Raw genomic sequence first — 19,186 nt, 5'->3', positions numbered from 1 at the left:
AAAAAAATTATATTAAGAAGAATTTGCACTAAATGCTGACGAAATGTCATAAACACTTTTTTAAAATCCTCAAACTGATTGTGAAATGTAGAAAACTGAAGATGGGAAAAATGAGAACTGAGAAAAGCCACAATTGATGGATTCGCCTTTCTCCTGATAGTTCACCTGAACACCCAGGTGCTTTTCTCAGTCATTGCTCCTGGAGACTTGCTCGCTCTTAACTTTTAAGTTGTGTTGCATGTCAAGTTCTAGCACATTCTCTTGGGTATTCCAGAGGGAGAAGCATTCTCACAAAGCAAATCCAGTGTTGTAGCACTGTTCCATCAACTCAATTTTTGTATGAGCTTAAAAGTTCCCTAAAAGTAATTTTTGTGTGCCCTGAAACTAAATTAATTTGGTTTCTTTTGCTTTCCATGGAGTCAGGATTTCCCAGTAAAGAATGGGCAACTATAAAGATAAACAAGAAAAGTAACTACTAGAATTTATAATTCAAGCAAAACATGCAAGTGCCAAATTCGCAAGGAAAATAGTTCTTTCTGCAATTGTTAATGTGTACTAATTGTTCTGTATCAGAAGCACAAGTAAATGAATCTCCTTCAGAACAAGTACGTGATACTTTCACATTAAGCTTCAGTTATTGCTGTAAAGGCAATCGTGTCCTTCATTGCTTTCTTCAAATTTCCAGGGTCAGTTTATAGATTTGTACATGAGGAAGAGCTTGCATGTTTCTTGGGAAAAGCTGACATTTTTCACCATATCACTGGGGGAGTAATTGCATCCTAAATGGCTTCCTGAGTAGCTTGATTTTGATCTGTTTGTGGGGAAGGCCTTGCTTATCCCAAGGATAATAATTCGATAATGAGGGTGCCTGATTAAATTTAGAGTCCATTTGCTAAGCTATAATGCATCTCAGTGAAACATGTCACTTTAAATAGAGATGCTTTCATTTGAAATAACCAGAAGGAGGCAGGCAGCATTAAGGGTAAAAAATAAACTTTATTTTTAAAGTGTAGGTGAGTGTGGTACTTATCTGATAAAGGGTGTGTACAGACACAATTTGAGCAGTAAGCCTGCTGAGAAGGCACTTGCCATGTGGTGTTTAGAGGAAAGATATCTTGGACTGAGCTCAGGAAACCAGACTTGTGTTTACAGCAGAAGTCGCCTTTAAATGTTGCTGTAATGTTCTGGAGAAGCTGTGACAATTTTTCTTCTGTGCAAAATGGACTTCTAAGTGTGATGTGTATATAGAATCATAGAGTTGGACGAGACCACAAGGATCATCGACTCCAACCCCCTGGGGGTAGAAGACTCTGGGTCTGACACTTATAATAATTTATTATTTATACCCCGCCCATCTTTCTGGGTTTCCCCAGCCACTCTGGGCAGCTCCCAACCAAATATTAAAAACACAATACAGCATTAAACATTAAAAACTTCCCTAAACAGGGCTGCCTTCCGATGTCTTTTAAAAGTAAGATAGTTGCTTATTGCCTTGATGGGAGGCATTTCTACAGGGCAGGTGTCCTACCGAGAAGGCCCTCTGCCTGGTTCCCTGTGACCTCACTTCTCACAGTGAGGGAACTGCCAGAAGGCCCTTGGCGCTGAACCTCAGTGTCTGGGCAGAATGATGGGGGTGGAGATGCTCCTTCAGGTATACAGGGCCGAGGCTGTTTAGGGTTTCAAAGGTCAGCACCAACACTTCGAATTGTGCTTGGAAACGTACTGGGAGCCAATGCAGATCTCTCAGGACCAGTGTCACATGGTCTTGGTGGACATTCCCAGTCACCAGTCTAGCTGCCGCATTCTGGATTAATTGCAGTTTCCGGGTCACCTTCAAAGGTAGCCCCACATAGAGTGCATTGCAGTAGTCCAAGCAGGAGATAACCAGAGCATGCACCACTCTGGCAAGACAGTCTGCGGGCAGGTAGGGTCTCAGCCTGCGTACCAGATGGAGCTGGTAGACAGCTGCCCTGGACACAGCATTGACCTGCGCCTCCATGGACAGCTGTAAGTCCAAAATGACTCTCGGGCTGTGCACCTGGTCCTTCAGGGGCACAGTTACCCCATTCAGGACCAGGGAGTCCTCCACACCTGCCCGCCCCCTGTCCCCCCAAAATAGTACTTCTGTCTTGTCCGGATTCAACCCCAATCTGTTAGCCACCGTCCATCCTCCAACCGCCTTCAGACACTCACACAGGACATTCACTGCCGTCACTGGATCTGATTTAAAAGAGAGAGCTGGGTATCATCCGCATACTGATGAACACCCAGCCCAACCCCCCTGATGATCTCTCTAGGTGGCTTCATATAGATGTTAAAAAACATGGGGCAAGAGGATGGAGCCCTGAGACACCCCACAAGTGGGAGCCCAGGGGTCTGAACATTCACCCCCCCCACTTTCTGGACACTGTCCAGGAGGAAGGAGCAGAACCACTGTATAACAGTGCCTCCAGCTCCCAGCCCCTCTAGACATTCCAGAAGGATGTTATGGTCAATGGTATCAAAGGCCTCTGAGAGATCCAGCAGAACTTGGAAACAGCTTTCACTTTTGTCCCTAGCCCGCCAGAGATCATCAACCAGCGCAGGCAAGGCAGTTTCAGTCCCATGATGAGGCCTGAATCCCTATTGGAAGGGATCCAAATGGTCCACATCCTCCAGGCGTGCTGGGAGTTGTTCAGCAACCACCAGCTCAATCCCTTAACTTCCTTCTACAACAGATGCTGCATTAAGGGGAGAATTAGCCTCCTGTTTTTAGCACACAAAAATTGTAGGTTGAGAAACCAACCTCAGGCTAACAAGTAGATAGATACATTCCTTTACTAAACAGAACTTAAGCAAGTACAGTATTACATTCTCTTTCCCAATCTGTTTAGAAAATATGTCAATTTTCAGGGATAAACCCCGAGAAAATAAGTTATTCAAATTAGTTGATTTCAAGTAACAATTTACTACATGTATGCCTTTACTATAACTGATGGTTTTATTGTTTGCAATTTATGTGTAGTCGATCCAAGGCATGTGTGTTTAAAAAAAATCTTAATGTGTTATTGGTTTATGGCAGGAAACATAAAGCTGTTGGCTTAAAACCACATAATTTATAATATAGTTTTTTGAAGATCAGACGGGCTTTCTCCCGGGCAGATCAATAAGAAACAACACAAGATCTATAATTAACATCATCGAATATCTTTCAGACAGATACGACAAAACAGCTAGTTTAATTTTCATAGACGCGGAGAAAGCCTTCGATAATGTAACCTGGGACTTCATGTTAAAAAATTTGGAGGTAATGGATGTGGGACAAGAATTTCTGAATGGTATCAAGGCAATTTACACCGAGCAGAAGGCGAGGCTGATAGTCAATAATGTCATTACCGAGAACATAAATATATGCAAGGGAACGAGACAGGGCTGCCCGCTCTCACCGCTGCTCTTTATAGTGGTGTTGGAGGTCCTATTGAATGCAATACGACAAAACAAAAAAATCAAAGGGGTAACATTAGGCTTAAATGAGTATAAAGTTAAAGCATACGCGGATGACGTAGTGTTAACGGTGGAAGAACCTATAGAAAGTATAAGGGTGATCCTGAGTGAGATGGAAGAATTCGGGAAGCTCGCAGGTTTTAAACTGAACAAAAGTAAGACAAAAATGATTGTTAAAAACATGGATCAGGACATGGTGGTAAGAGTGCAACAACAAACTGAAATCAAGGTTGTTAAAAAGATAAGATATCTGGGAATCTGGATTACCAACAAAAATATTGACTTATACCAAAATAATTACATCCCGGTTTGGAACAAAATTAAAAAAGACTTGGAGGTCTGGGCCAGAATGAAACTATCGCTCTGGGGAAGAATATCCATGGTAAAAATGATGCTGCTACCCAAATTGCTATTTCTGTTCCAAACATTACCCATACTAAAAGGATATAAAAATTTTAAAGAATGGCAAAAAGCGATCTCCAGATATGTTTGGGAAGGGAAGAAGCCCAGAATCAAATTTAAGTTGTTAACCGATACAATAGAAAGAGGGGGCTTCGCCCTCCCAGACATGAGACTGTATTATGAAGCATCCTGTCTGTGCTGGTTAAAAGAATGGGTTAAGTTGGAAAACAGAGAATTACTAGATCTGGAAGGATATAATAACAAATTTGGGTGGCATGCGTATTTATGGAGCGATAAAAAGAGGGTACATAAGGGGTTCACCTGTCATATCTTTAAGGGTCCATTAATTGAGGTTTGGGATAGATACAAAAACATACTGGAACCGAGAACACCACACTGGCTATCCCCGCAGGAGTTAACAAGCGTCAAGAAAGTCAATATGGAAGAAATGTGGGGGAAGTACGGGGAGATGGTCATTAATGAAGGGGGAAAATGGAAAATCAAACCATACGAGCAGGTAAAAATGTTCACACAGGGTTGGCTTCACTATTTTCAGATAAACGAGATGTTTAAAACAGAGGTGAAGGAAAGGGGGTACGAGGAGAAAGAATCCATATTTCAAAAGGAGATAATAAATAGCGAACACAAAAATCTCTCTAAAATGTACAAAATCTTATTAGAGTGGCATACGAAGGATGAGGAGGTGAAGTCAGTGATGGTACAATGGGCCAGGGACTTCGGGTATAACATCCAAATGGAAGATTGGGAAAAACTGAAGGAAAATGTGTGGAAGATGCAGTACAGGTGGTATATGACACCCGTTAAACTGGCCAAGATGTATAAGACAGACAACAAATGCTGGAAATGCAAACAAATGGAAGGGACATTTTACCATCTATGGTGGGAGTGTAAGAAGGTTAAAAGTTTTTGGGAGGAAATATACAACGAACTGAAAAAGATCTTAGGCTATACCTTTGTTAAAAAACCAGAAGCCTTTCTACTATGTATTATGGGAAAAGATATTAGGAGAAAGGACCATAAACTCTTTCAGTATGCGGTGACGGCAGCCAGAATAGTAGTAGCCCAGAGGTGGAAACAGGAAGAAACCCCAACCGTGGCAGATTGGAGAGAAAAAATGATAGAATATGCTGAGTTGGATAAGTTAACAGGGAAAATTAGATATTTAAAAGATCAAAAATTTATTGAAGACTGGGGAAAATTCGTAGGATATCTGGAGAACAAATGTATGGTAAAAACAACGCTTGCGGGATTTAAAGAGGCTCTGTAAAGAACTAATAAGTGTTGCTTAATGGAAACAATGTACTAAAGGAGTATGAATGGCAATATGTAATATGAAATGTGTATCTAAGATTTAAACACGAATGAAGATTCAACGACGCCGAAGGAAGTCCAAAATGTATGTATAAGGTTGAAGCGTGGATATAGTGTATATAAAAGGATATCAATAAAAAATTTTAAAATGCAAAAAAAAATTTAAAAAATTATAATATAGTTTTATGGTGGGAGGCATGGCTGTTCTGAGATGGGAGGTCTGTGTGCCCTGTCTCACTGCTGTCATGAGATAAGATGCCTTTTATTCTCGATTCAGCAATGCAAATTGAGCTATATTAGGACTCTTAATAAAAGAATCAGCCATGGGCCCTGTGCCAGTCTCTCTGGAATCAACCAAGAAATGAGATATTTGTGATGGGAATTGTCATCCAAAACATAATGGAGATGCCTTTGCTCTGATGCAATAGGGTGCTGGGTGGTCCTGTCATCTTGAGAAAATCAAAATGGTAGCAACGTCACAATCACACCATCATCCCAAGTGGAAAGAACCAGGCAGCTGAGTGGGCCAAATTACAACAACTTTACCATCACGGGTCACACACTCGTTTTTCTTAAACAAGGGGATTTGTGCCTTTGGTGTTAATCTTCAAGACAGAGGACCGGGGTGCCAACTTGAATAAAATATTGTGGCGGCCCAGGTAAGCCCCACCCTGCATAATTGATCACACAATGCGGTGTACACACACTATTTGAATGGCAATGCCCATCAACTGGGGGGGGGGAGCATGGCCCCCTCAAATATTTTATTGGGGAGGGCAAAGCCCCCTAGGCTCCTAGGAGTTGGCTTCTATGCACAGGACCATTAAAAAGATTGTAACAGGAAATGTGCAGGAAATCATAAGCTTCCTGAAACATTGGAGCTGAGGTGGAGGTATGAGGCACCCTGATAGTTATCTTTCCTTCTCCTTACACCTGAGCCCACGGCCAATAGTTGTCAATACGTATTAGAGGACTTTTTAGTTTGGATTATGCATACTTGTTTTCCTTCTACAGGGTTGGTGAACCTGTGACCCTTCAGTTGCTGTTGAACTATGACTCCCATAATCCTTGACTGCTGGCCATGCTGGCTAAGACTTAGGGGACACTGAGCCCAACAACATGTGGAGGGCCACAACTTCCCAGCCCTTGCCCTCCTGGTTTCTGTGCCTGTCTGAAGCAGCTGCAGTATATAACTGAAATCATACACACAACTGTTACTGAAAATTGTGGACGGGAAGAACCAGAAACAAAAGCACAATTGTAAGTGGTGGGGGGCGGGAATGACAGTTTATGAAATACAGTACAATGCAATTTTTAAGACACCCAGGCTGCGTGCATTAAACTTTCACTTAAAAAACCCACTAGGGATATTTTTGTGTGACAATGAAGATGAACAAAGGAGTTCTGTATATCCTGCGGTCCTGTCCCTGACCACACCTAGTCCATTCCTACTTAAGCTGCCTTGTAAATACAGCGTCATTATGCCTGCCTCTCCAGATTAACAGACTCGAAGAAGATCCAGCTACATCACAAGCCTCCCACAAGCCAGACGCTAAAGGGAGAGACCAGAAACAAAGGTGCAGAGCAACTTTAAGTAAATGCCGTCATTTGCCCAGGGTAAGAAACTTCTTCTAAATTAGTTTATATCATGTAAAATATTTTAAACTTGTGGTCTGATAACTATATTGTTTTCTTCATATATATAATAAAACCTTGCATGAGATCAGCAGACATATATTGATATTAAGAATAATTAACAGATTATTTAACAGATAATTAACAGATTATTAAACACAGTTTTACAAATTTATTCGATCATTGCTTTTAATAATTATTGCAGGTACTTGGCATTATGGAAACTCAGTTCACTTCCAACAGCTTTCATATTGTGTGAGAAAAATAATCTTCCTGGATTAGCTTCCTGGCTTTATTTTTCTGTTGTTGAGACAAACGTGTGTTTCTTTAGTCTGTGACCCTCTCAATGTGTGTGTGCCTCTTAAAAAAAACCCTTCCATATACAAACACCCTGAGAAAGAATAGGATTTTTTTATCTTTATACTGAATTGGCTCATCAAATCTTAATAATGGCAAAAATGTGCAGTATGGAATAGGGCAGCCAAGCATATAAGCTCCAAAGCCCTGGGAACTGAAAGGGTGCAGCGCCCTTACTTCCCCAAAGTTTAAGGACCACTGCAGATGGCTATGTTGCAGTAGTACTGTATATCAATTTTACCACAATGGATTTCCCACTTTAATGCTGGTTATTTGGGGCAGATAAAAAGATGCAAGCTAAACAATATGTACTCAACCCTAAATCAAAGCAAAAGTTTTCTGCCAGTCTGTCCATTAGATGCAATTATAACATTAAATATTAAAGGAGGCTCCCTCCCTTTGGAGGAAGAGACTGCTTTTTATTGGTGCATTTAGGTGGTATTAATGCATTATCAGCTATATATTGAGAGGTTTTGTTCTCCAACTGCACACAATCCATTTGTGGGGTCTAATTTCCTCATGTTTGGCTGACCCCTTTGTGTAGTAATCATTTGTGTAGATGACATATTACTTGGTCTCAAACTCCTAATTTAGATTTTGCAGAACCACTTTCAAATCTGCCCAGAGTACTGCGACCATCAGCGGCCTGAGCACAGATTTCTAGCCATTAACCAACTTAGAGTGTGGTCAAGCCCCCTTGAATTCAGCAAAACTTACTTATGAGTTAACGTGTATGTGATTGCTCTATTATATATATCGGCTTAGGTCACTGTTGTATATCACAAGATCAGTTTCTGCTTTACAATACAACTTTAATCCTACTTTTGTTTTGTCTCTGTCTCCCTTGCAGATCAGACTATTCCCATGCAATTATTTCCACCACATTGCAAAGCCAGAATCATGCAGGAATCGTTTGCTGTCCATTTCCTGAAGGTGCTGAAGGAACTCCTAGCTTTTGTGCTGTTCAGTTACACAGTGCTGTTAGGGGCGCTGCTGTTGGCTGGCTGGACCACTTATTTCCTGGTGCTTAAGTGACAGCTCATGTTTTCCACCAGCAGCTTACAGATGGAGCCCAGATGCACTGTCTATCCAACACCCAATCAATAAACACAATTCCATTTCTATTCTAGAGACTCGACAAGTTTATTTTGTTACCTGCTTAATTATGCACCTTTTAGATATATAAAATGCACGGCAAATTATTTTAATTATTTTTTGGTTGATTGATTGAGGTTATTTATATGCTGCTTTTCCACAATGAATTGTACCCAAAGCAGTTTCACAGCAAACATTAAAGAACACTGAAATGAAGAGCGTTGGAAATATACAAATATATAAAATACAGAACATGTGAGTAAATTCTATCAAAATAACAAAAACAAAAAACAATTTGGCAAACATTACCAAAATAATAACAATCTCCAAACAATATAGGCTTAAGTACATAAATACATGCCTGTTGCCTTTGTCCATGGAGTTTTCTTGGCAACGATACTGGAGTGGCTTGCCGGTTCCTGCTCCAGGTGGATCACGTTTGGTCAAAACTCTATGACCTGTTCATCTTGGGTGGCCCTGCACGACATAGCTCATAGTTTCTCTGAGTTATTCAAGCCCCTTCACCATGGCAAGGCAGTGATCCATGAAGGAGGAGGAGGAGGAGGGGACAGCAGAGGACGAGGTGGCTGGACAGTGTTCTTGAAGCTACCAACATGAGTTTGACCAAACTGCGAGAGGCAGTGGAAGACAGGATGGCCTGGCGTGCTCTGGTCCAGGGGGCCACGAAGAAATACATAGCAAAACAAGTTAACCAACAATAAAGGTTCTGGTCTTGCTGCACTCGAAGGAGCCTGGCTTAATTAAATACAATTCAAATGGCATACTGCTGGCTTTCAGGCTACAGCTGCCTCCCATTTCCTTACTCCAGAGGAGGCTGACTGCAGCAAAAGGCAAATATCAGGGAGGGCAATGATGGTAAGTCTCTTCTCTAACCTTTTGGAAGTATAGACTGCTGGTGCAGATCTTATTGTGCTTTTTGCATATTGTTTCAGGAGTCAGTATTTCAGTTAGAAGATCAATTACAAATTTATCCTCTGAAATTCACCTTCTTTCTCTTGTCTCTCCATGGGAGTACTACTATAAAAACAGAAGCTAGTTGATCAGGCTGTAACTAGGTTCAGATGTTGACTTTTTAAATTATGATTTGTTACCTCGCTTGGAGCACACTCCAGGTTTTCTGCTTTTAGTTTCTCTCTCTGATACAAAATCTCTGGCACAATGCTGTCTGGAGAAGGATTAAACCCCAGTGCAATTGTTCTCTTTAAAAATAAAAGCAACCGAGTTACCTGTGGGTCTTGTATAATTTATGTTGTTCAGATTGGGATTGTTTGCATTAAATCCTCAACAACTGCAGAGCAGAACATAAGATAAAAACGTATCACTACACCTTGTAACAGCAAAACAAAAACAAACACAAATAATAGGAGGACTTAAAAAACAGAATGTTCTGAAAGTATCTACATGGGATACCTGAAGTAATCAATGCAAATTGATATTAAAAATATTTTTAGGAAAAAGTGACAACATTTAACCTTTCTGTTACCTATATAATAGTTTCTCAACTGCTACATTGTTTATCGTGGTAAAAGGTCTGCTAAGATTGTTACCTTAAACCCTGAAAGAAATTATATTTTGGGATACAATCTATGAGGAAATGAAAAAATTACTAAAAATTACATTTCACACAAAAAACGGAATCATTCCTTCTTGGGATTCTAACTGACAATATTCCAAAAGAAAGATTAAAATTATTTTTCTATGCAGTGACGGCAGCTAGGATATTAATGGCCAAGTACTGGAAGGGTAACCATATACCAACTAGAGAAAAATGGCTACAAAAGCTGAGCCAGTACTGGGAACTCGCTAAGTTGACTGAAGCCTTAAGGAGCAGGTCAAATAAAATAGCCCAGAAGGAATGGGAATGCCTAAATACCTACCTATCAAGTCAAGGTTCAACAACCAAGATTTGGTTGTGTTTAGAATAAACCCGTAAGTGGGGAAATGTCTCCTTATACCAAGATGAGGAATTTATTGAAATATAGAGATATTGTTTTAGTTATAGGAAATGAACCACCGTGAGGTTGATGGAAGTCAAAAAACCAAAAGTATAATAAAAAGAGATTTACCCCAGAAGGGTCAGTATCTCAGTAGAGAAATGAAATTCTGGGATGCCTATTATAGTTGTATTATGCTTATGTTCTTACTGTGAGAAGGAGTAAAACAAGGTGTGCCTCGAACTCAGTTGTAAATTCCAGCGTTGGGCTGTTGTAAATTCCAGCGTTGGGTTCGGCTGCAGGGGAGCCAGGTCAACAAGATAAGGAAGTAGAAAGAGTCTCTAAATAAGGTTAGGTTTAGAGAGTGTAGAATGGATGATGTATTAGTACCATGTCTTTGATGATTAGATAGATTGTAAGCCAAGCTTCGAATGAAGGGCGGCAGCAATAGGGATAAATACACTTGCCCGTCCATTGTTCGGGGCTCTTCGTACCACCCTGGGACGGGGAGCCCGCCTTTGCAAACGCGTTATAATAAAAGGGAAGTAATAGACCTTATCTCGGTGTCTCCTTGTCTCATTGTAAGTCCACGTAAGTAACTTCTCACATTACTTTTTGCGTTTGCTCTGTTTTCTTTTGTTTCTTTTATTCAATCGAAATGTTTGTATACTTTGTTTCGTTTGTATCTGCATAATAATTCAATAAAATTTAAATTAAAAAAGTAGTATTTTAAACATCTAATTAAATATTGTATAAATCTGATCACCATGAAACTAACACTTAAAGTTAGCTATTCTACTATAGGTTTTAATTTGCTTAATGTTCATCAAACCTTTCAGTTTATATTTAGGGAAATGTTCATTATGATTGTAATGGTGTATAATGTATATGTGTTTACAAGTTAATGTTTCTGATGATCAGAAGGGCTGAGATCTGGTCTAGATGCCATTTTATGAAAAGTTACGTTTATTAAAGTGTAATACTGTACCTGCAAGCAATGCTGGAAACTGCAGCTGGGCAGTGTGCTGTCCTGCTTGCAGGCTTCCCACAGGCAGGATCTGGCTGGTCACTGTGAGAACAGGGTGCGGGACTAGATGGCTCTTCTGATCTTCTTAAAGCATCACACAGGCATGTGCAGAAGGGACCTTTATGGGACTGCAGGTCCAACTTAGCTCCACTCTGTCTGAAAGACTGTATTCCCCCATGCAGTCCTGCCTGGGTGGAGATCATCAGAGAAGGTTCTCCTCTGGGCGCTGCCACCCTCACGGGCACACAGGAGAGGGCCTTCTCAGTGGCTGCCCCCAGCCAGAATGTGGAACTCCCTCCCTGGGCAAGCGAAACTGGCTTCCTCCTTGTTGACCTTCCACCGGCACTTGGAGTTTGATTGTTTCAAGGGGCTTTTGGTAACCAACTGTTTTTAAGGAAAGGGCTGGTGCTGTGATGCTTTTGGTGCAATGATCTCTATGTGTGTGTGTTCTATTCATGTTTAATTGTTTTTCATGATTGCTTCCTCCGTTTTCATCTGTTTTCTCTGTAGATGTGTTTACTCTTGTGAGGGTTTTTGCTTGTTGCTGATTTGTCATGCTGCTCTTCTGCTTCTTCCGATTTTTCATATTATTTTTTTCATTTGCGTGTGCTTTTTCTGTTTTAATATGCCAGCTCCTCTGGAAGTCTGAGACCGAAATATAGAGAATAAGCTTCAGGCAAACTCTATTCAACATAAAAGACACGCAGACAAGAAGAAACCCGCCTCTGGCAGCGCGAAAGGAAAGGCGCGCTTTTCCCCTCAGGGCGCAGCGAGGGCGGGGGGGGCGGGGGTCTCTCCCGCCAAAAGGATCACGTGCCAACACGCAAGCGGCCCCCTCCCCCCCGCTGCTGAGCCCGACGCATGCGTAAAAGCTCGTCCAAGGGCTTCGGCTTGAAACCTTCTAGAGCCAGAAAAATTCTGGAGCCACAAGGACTCAACTTCCGGTAAAGAAACCGCCGCTGGGTCATTTAAACAGAAGGACTCTGCAGGACCAGACGAAAGGACGCTCCGTCCCCACAGCCGTCGACGCCAATTCCATCTCGCTCAGGATTTCCAGCAAGTGGGACTGGGAGGCGCGTCGTCGCCCGTGGCGGCGGGCGGGTAACAAGCTTGCCGTGTCCATAGAGGAGCGCCACTCTACACTTTCGCATCTCTGCAGCGCGCACGTTCTCCTTCCTGCTCTGCGAAGACATTAACAGAACCAGAGCCGTTCCAGAGCGGAAGTGACGATGGAAGGCGGCGGCTTCCTAATAATGAGGATTTTTGTCGTCGTTCTAGCTGTATAAATCCCTCATAGACCCAGCCGGGATCAGTCTCTGAGGAAGGCAACGGCGCGAAGCGTGAAGACCGGGACTCGCGCGGAGGGCTACGTCCCGCCTTACGAAATATCTCTATGGCATGAGCCGTGGCGCTGGTGATGACGTGTTTCGGCTGCGCCTTGACTGAACCAAGATGGCGACGGCCTTGAGTAGCCGGTGGCTGCGGAGCTGCTACGCTTTCTTCAGGTATCTGTGGGAAGGAACCAGCTTCCTCCACTTCGCTCTGCCGCCCCCCAGCCGCGCCTTTTGCTTCAGTCACTTCCATAGCGACGTCTGCCTGGGATGAATTCGCTCCCGGAGGTGCTGCCGCCTCCTATAGGAGCGGCCCCTGCAGTGAATTAGTAAATCCTCGGTAGATAATTGAAGCGAAATTTGATCTGGACACCCAACTAAGTACAACAGAACCCAGTTTGTATTCACTGTACAAATCTCTCTTTTAACTGTTGCTGTTGTGATTTTTAACTGCTCGTTCTGGACGTAGTTTGCCTGTATTGTTTTGTTTGGATTATTTTGCTTGTATTGCACCGTGAGCAAATAAAGAAATCAATATCTGCATATTCAAAGGTACAAGGTATCTTTGAAAATGTTTTATAGTCTAAATCCTGGAGGAGGTAGACTGTTTTGCAGTGACAGATGTACAGTTGAATTGAATTTTATTATTATGGTCACAGACCAGTTCCAGCTCACTAACAATATCAGGAAAATCATAAAACACAACAGGAATACATTGATGTGTATAGTTAAGGAGTTCCTGCTCAGTTTCCTAACAGCCTGGCTCTTGAAATGAGAGGACTGTAAGCAGGATTTGGCTGGCAGTGGACTCCAAATATGGAGGATCTTTGCTCATTCGTCCTCCAGAATTCATATTGTTTATAGCACTTGTACCTAAGATGGATATGTTTTTCCCCCTAGGCACAGTTTTCCCATCTTGGCAAATGGTAAAGCTCGTTGCATGTCAGGATTGAGGGGACCATGGAGCAAAGTGGTAGCACTGGGGTTTGGAGTAACCTTGTCTGCAATTCCTATTACACAGGTAACCCTCTGGGAAATATTTATCGGTTTCAATGCCAGGACCGAAGGTTCAACTTAATTTTTAAATTCTTTGGTAGTCTCTCTTTTTAAAAACAAATCATTTCCCTTCCATTTGGGGTTGAATTTTTCTTCTATTTACACCTCTAGCCTTTCTTGTTACTCTTTTATCTGGAACTTGCTGCCTCCTGACATCTGTGTCTCTACTTGTTTGCAGCTGTTTAAACAGTATGTGAAAATGTGGCTATTTGTCAGGGATGGGCAGGAGCCAGAGGAACGGGAGGGGGGTGATATGTGAGCCGAGGGAGGCAGAGACTGGTGGTGCAGGAGGAAAGTCAGGAAGAGGAGACAGGGCAATGAGAGACAGAAGAGCTGCAGGAGGCCTCGGATATTGGAGAGACCGGGGTGCTTCTAGAGACAGTCATGGTTTTGGAAACCCCACTTTGTTGTCTCCACGCTCAAGGAGAGGCGTGTAGTGCCTGGAACAGCTAGAACTGCTGTTGAGGAGGATCCATGCACTTCAAGTTTCAGACAGGAGGGGATGGGGCCACACTGTAGCTCCAACTGTCCAAGACAGAGCACGGGTCTGCTAGTCGTAGACAGCATGAGTATTCTTGTCATGTAACCAAGTGCTTTGCTAATAAAGAACTAAAAATTCAGTTGCTCATCCTTGTTGGTCTGGTTCAACACTGTGCTCTGCCTCCACAGTTGGAGGCATAAATGCTTCTGAATACCAGTTGCTGGAAACTACGAAAGGGGAGTGCTCTTGTGCTTGAATCCTGTTTGCTGGTTTCCCACCTGCATCTTGTGAGCCACTGTGAGAACAAGATGGCCCATTGGCCTGAACCAGCAGGCTTTTCTTAGGTTCTTATTATAAGCATACAGCACCTAGCTGCTAAGGTATCATTACGGCTTTATTTTTTCCTCATATAATTAACGGAGAAATCACAACAGTTGGCTTTTCCCAATGCATTTTCTAGTTATTTTATTTGGTTATGGAAAGGTTTTAGTTTTACCAGAAGGTAAAGAACTAACAGTTCATCTGTTGACAGCTGCACAGATCGCCATTAGTTATAACTGGGGGAAACCCAATGCTTCAGATGAGTGGAGAGCTAAGGTGTTGAGATATTGGACATATGATAAATCTGACAAACTCAGAACAAAAGAAGAAAAGCCTTGGCAGTCTGTTCAGTGAAAAGTAGAGACTTTTTAATTATGTAAAAATGGGATAATGTCGAGCCACATACTTTATTAGGAATTGCCTGAGGATAAGTAAACATTGTACTAGGTTTCAATAATTAGTTAACAGGTTTTACTCACAGTAGACCTACTGAAATTAATGGACATGTCTAACTTAGGTCCATTAATTTAAATGGGTTTTATCTGAGCGAACACTGGTTTTACCATTCCAGTTGTTTTAGGTCATTTTTTTCCTATAAGTAACAGATAGTATTATCATTTTGGTATCATTTTATATATTTTACACATTCGTATATATATTTATACTTTTGATGGGTGTACTCACTGTTACGCTAATAAAATATTTTTTAAAGTTAATGACTTCTGGCTTTTTTCTTTTTTGCCGGCAGCCATGTCAGGTTTCCAGATTCTGAAGAGCTATTATTTTGAAAAGCAAGCTGGCAAACGCATAATATTTGTCTTTCAGAAACATGATCCAAGCTCACTTAGCAATGAAGCGTTAATCCGAAGAGCTGTGTCTTTAGTAACCGATAGCACTGGTACCCTTCTCTCTCAAACGACATATGCGTTAATTGAAGCTCTAACAGAGTATACAACGGTAAGGTGCTCTGTCTCTGAACTTCTGAATTCTGTAGCATAACACAAACTTTTAGTTAACTGGGTGCTACTGAGTATGGGTTGTTTCCTGTTGCAGGCAGTTTACACGTTGGTGTCACTGTACCAGAAATACACACACCTCCTTGGGAAAATGAATTCCAATGAGGAGGATGCAGTTTGGCAGGTGATCATCGGTGCTCGAGTAGAGGTAAGGAACCAGCAAGAAACCTGGGCTCAATGCATCTTTTTCAGGAACCAGTATTCCAGCATTGATATTCTGGATATGGACCCCAAAGCCCTGATTTCAAATTCCTTACTCCTTTCTCACTTGAAACACAGCTTTTTTTAAAAAAAAAAAAAAAGAAAAAAAAGGAGGCTTAACAGTGATCGGATATACAGCTGTAAGTTCAAATGAGAGTGGTTGTAAATGATTTGTGCCAAATCAGAAGTTTGCTTTTATTTAACCTAACCTGCTTATAAAATGTTTATTTTTGGTGGAATAAGCAAGTTCAGATGCTGTTTCTCATTGTAGCTTTTGTCTTTAGATGACTGCGAAGCAACAGGAGTACCTCAAGTTAGAATCCAGGTGGATGACTGCATTGCGCCTTTCAGAGATGGCAGCAGAAGCAGCGTATCAGTCTGGTATTATTCACTGAAGCATATCCCCATCACTGAATAGCTCCCCACTGTTGTCCTTTCCAAGGCATTTGCATCTTAGGACAAGTTGTATTCACTTGAATTGTCTCTCAAACACTTTGGTCCAGAAGAGTGTACGTGTAGGGGTGTTCCTACACCTGATTTTGGAGTTTGGGTTGTACCATAGAAGCCCTGCCCCACTTCCAAAAGCATATTGGAGATGTTAAAAGAAAATAGCACAACATGCATATATGTGTTTCATCAAATGCAGACTATGTTTGGAGAGATCTTTTTAAACCAGCCTCAGGATTTGTTGTCCTGTGATGTGGTGAAAGAAAATAATGGAAGGAATTCTGCAATACGGGTGCAAGGAAAGTCTGCATCTGCAACTATGTATGTCTGCACGTTGCTGTCATATGACAGCCATGTCTTCATGTGAATGACATGTGCCCATCCATGAACACCCTTGGATCTGTGCCTGGACCCAAGTCCGATCAGTGTTGTGGTGTAAACTGCTGATTTTAACCTTACTTTTTCAGGAGCTGATCAAGCATCCGTTTCAACACATAACCACATTCAGCTGGTGAAAACCCAAGTGCAAGAGGTGCGGCAGCTGTCGCAGAAAGCAGAGACTAAGCTGGCGGAAGTTCAAACTGAGGAGCTCATGAAGCTGACAGAAGAGCCACCATTGCTGCCAGCCGGTCGACAAGCCAGCGTGGAGGAAACCGATGAAGAAGCCTACCTGCGTGAAGACTGAAGTGTTGCTAGCCTTGAGGATTTTGCCCCCAACTTTGATGGGGGAAGGAGGCACTAAGTTGAAATACCAACCTTGTTAGCTGCAGGTCTTGGACATTGGAAGTTGTGTTTCTGATTTGTGGGAAAGTGTTTCTATTTAAATCAACTATGCAAATGTGAAGGTAGCCAGCTGAGGGGTCCTTTCTTGGCTGTGGAGATCTATTGTTAGAATGGCTAATGAAGATGATTCAGTAACAGGTCCTCAAACTCTCAAAAGCCTGGAGCTAATTGTACCTTCAATTTCAAAAGGGTTGGGTTTTTTCTTTGAAAATATTTACTTGGGTTGTAAAGGAAATGAAGTCATGCCAACTATTATTGCACCTGAAATTTCACAAGTAAGTTGCCAGAAAGTCAGTTTAAAAGATAAATGTCACTTGTGTGTGTATATGCTCCCTCCTAATTATGTGAACTTTAGCAACCTCTTTTTAAAAATAAAAGTTAGCAGGACTTCTTTTAACTGTAGCTAAAGGCAGATTCTTAATAGTGGACTGTGCAGACAATCGTCCCAATATGGCACAGGTGATCTACATGTTAGCACACAGTAGCTGAAGTCACACAAGGGTGTCTCATTACATAACCACAACCAACAACAGCAATAATTTAATCACTCAATTCAGATAGCTGCACCCAGCAGTGGGAATAATCTGTTGTCCTAACATTATGGAGTAAAAAATTCAAAAGGTGATGGGGAGAATAGGTTGTGCAGCATCTATCACACCACTAAAAGGCACCTTTCGAGACAAGTGATTAAAATTTTCAGTGCAATCTTGCACATTCAATATGACTTACTCCTAAGTGCATTTAATCTAACTCCAACAAAACTGCGTTTCAAATCAAATATACCTCTGTATAGCTTAGAGCTTATAAGATATAGAGGTGGGTTTTATCTTGCTCAAACACAAAGTGAAGAGAACCCTTTGGAATGCTATGTGAGCCAGGCAATGCCAAAAGTGAAGAAAGAAAGGCGGGCTAGGCTTTTTTGTAAAGGCAAATCACTTCCTGTGGTCAGATGGAACTGTTGCACACAAACATTCACTTCTCACTGCTGCACGCATCATGGCTCGAGAGACACACCACAAGTGTCCTTTCACCTCCTTTTTCATACCACCATAATTGAATTCCCCTTGCTATCAATTACAGCCCTGCATGAACACACTAATTGTAAAAATAATAACACATCTATGGCTCCCCAAGAAAGACACCGTTCTCATAGATTACAAACTAAATTTAATGTTCTATTCTCCACCCACCAGCTCCCAACTTTAGGGAAGCATAAATCAGATTGCATCAGAAAAGAAAGTAGTCACAGTTCTTTTTTAAAATACAGGACCCTGACCATTAGCTCCAATCGTGACCGACTTTGGGGTTGTGGCGCTCATTTCGCTTTATTGGCCGAGGGAGCCGGCGTACAGCTTCCGGGTCATAGGAAAGGTATGCTAAAAGGAATAGTCAAGACGTGGGCCTTGTCAGCAATGATTTGGATTTCTGCTGTTTGACAATGCATGATGCTTTTTTGGAGACAAGGCAGTCCATCAAAACAAAAACTGCAGCATGGAAGGCCCAGAGATTTTGAGGAGTGGAGAATGCAAAAGATGCAGCTTGAGAAAATGTAAGAAGGGGAGAATCCAACTTAGCTGATAACACTGCATAATAATAATTTTTAAAAATCAATACAGAAATTTGAACTAGGATTTTAATTTCAACAATAATAATATTAAAAGATGTGTCTTTGTGTGCTTGTAATGCACATTACAAGCGCTGTGGCGCTGTGGGTAAAAGCCTCAGTGCCTAGGGCTTGCCGATCGAAAGGTCGGCGGTTCGAATCCCCGCGGCGGGGTGCGCTCCCGTTGCTCGGTCCCAGCGCCTGCCAACCTAGCAGTTCGAAAGCACCCCCGGGTGCAAGTAGATAAATAGGGACTGCTTTCTAGCGGGAAGGTAAACGGCGTTTCCGTGTGCGGCTCTGGCTCACCAGAGCAGCGATGTCACGCTGGCCACGTGACCCGGAAGTGTCTTCGGACAGCGCTGGCCCCTGGCCTCTTGAGTGAGATGGGCGCACAACCCCAGAGTCTGTCAAGACTGGCCCGTACGGGCAGGGGTACCTTTACCTTTACCTTTAATGCACATCACCCTTACAACTAAGCCCAGGAAAGTTACCTGCCCATTAACATCTTTACTAGCCTGTTCACTTGCCCTATTTATGTAAATTTATGGAGCTGACAAGACTAAAAAATGGGTGAAGGGGAGAAGAGAAAAAATACTGTTTTCCTATTTATTAACATCTCCCCCCACCCACCCACCCACCAGCTGGTCACCTGGAGACCACT

The 19,186-nt window shown here is 42.1% G+C and overlaps 2 protein-coding genes across 2 annotated transcripts; both read left to right on the top strand.

The window, feature by feature from the left end:
* Positions 1–5,390: 5,390 nt before the first annotated feature.
* LOC309359366 (uncharacterized protein) lies at positions 5,391–8,336 on the top strand. Its single transcript, XM_081892929.1, has 3 exons — positions 5,391–6,477; positions 6,715–6,834; positions 8,060–8,336. The coding sequence occupies exons 2-3, from the start codon at positions 6,816–6,818 to the stop codon at positions 8,242–8,244; spliced, it is 204 nt and encodes a 67-aa protein (XP_081749055.1). The 5' UTR covers positions 5,391–6,477; positions 6,715–6,815; the 3' UTR covers positions 8,245–8,336.
* Positions 8,337–12,471: 4,135 nt separating this feature from the next.
* Positions 12,472–17,319, top strand: DIABLO (diablo IAP-binding mitochondrial protein). Its single transcript, XM_081892705.1, has 6 exons — positions 12,472–12,791; positions 13,518–13,638; positions 15,301–15,432; positions 15,529–15,639; positions 15,977–16,073; positions 16,607–17,319. Exons 1-6 carry the CDS (start codon positions 12,739–12,741, stop codon positions 16,822–16,824), a joined length of 732 nt encoding a protein of 243 aa, XP_081748831.1. The 5' UTR covers positions 12,472–12,738; the 3' UTR covers positions 16,825–17,319.
* Positions 17,320–19,186: the final 1,867 nt, after the last annotated feature.

This window comes from Podarcis melisellensis (assembly GCF_964234715.1).
Source record: "Podarcis melisellensis genome assembly, chromosome: 16".
In the NCBI taxonomy this organism is placed as follows: domain Eukaryota; kingdom Metazoa; phylum Chordata; class Lepidosauria; order Squamata; family Lacertidae; genus Podarcis; species Podarcis melisellensis.
The sequence above is the reverse complement of the archived record's forward strand: the minus strand, read 5'-3'. Positions and strand labels throughout refer to the sequence as shown.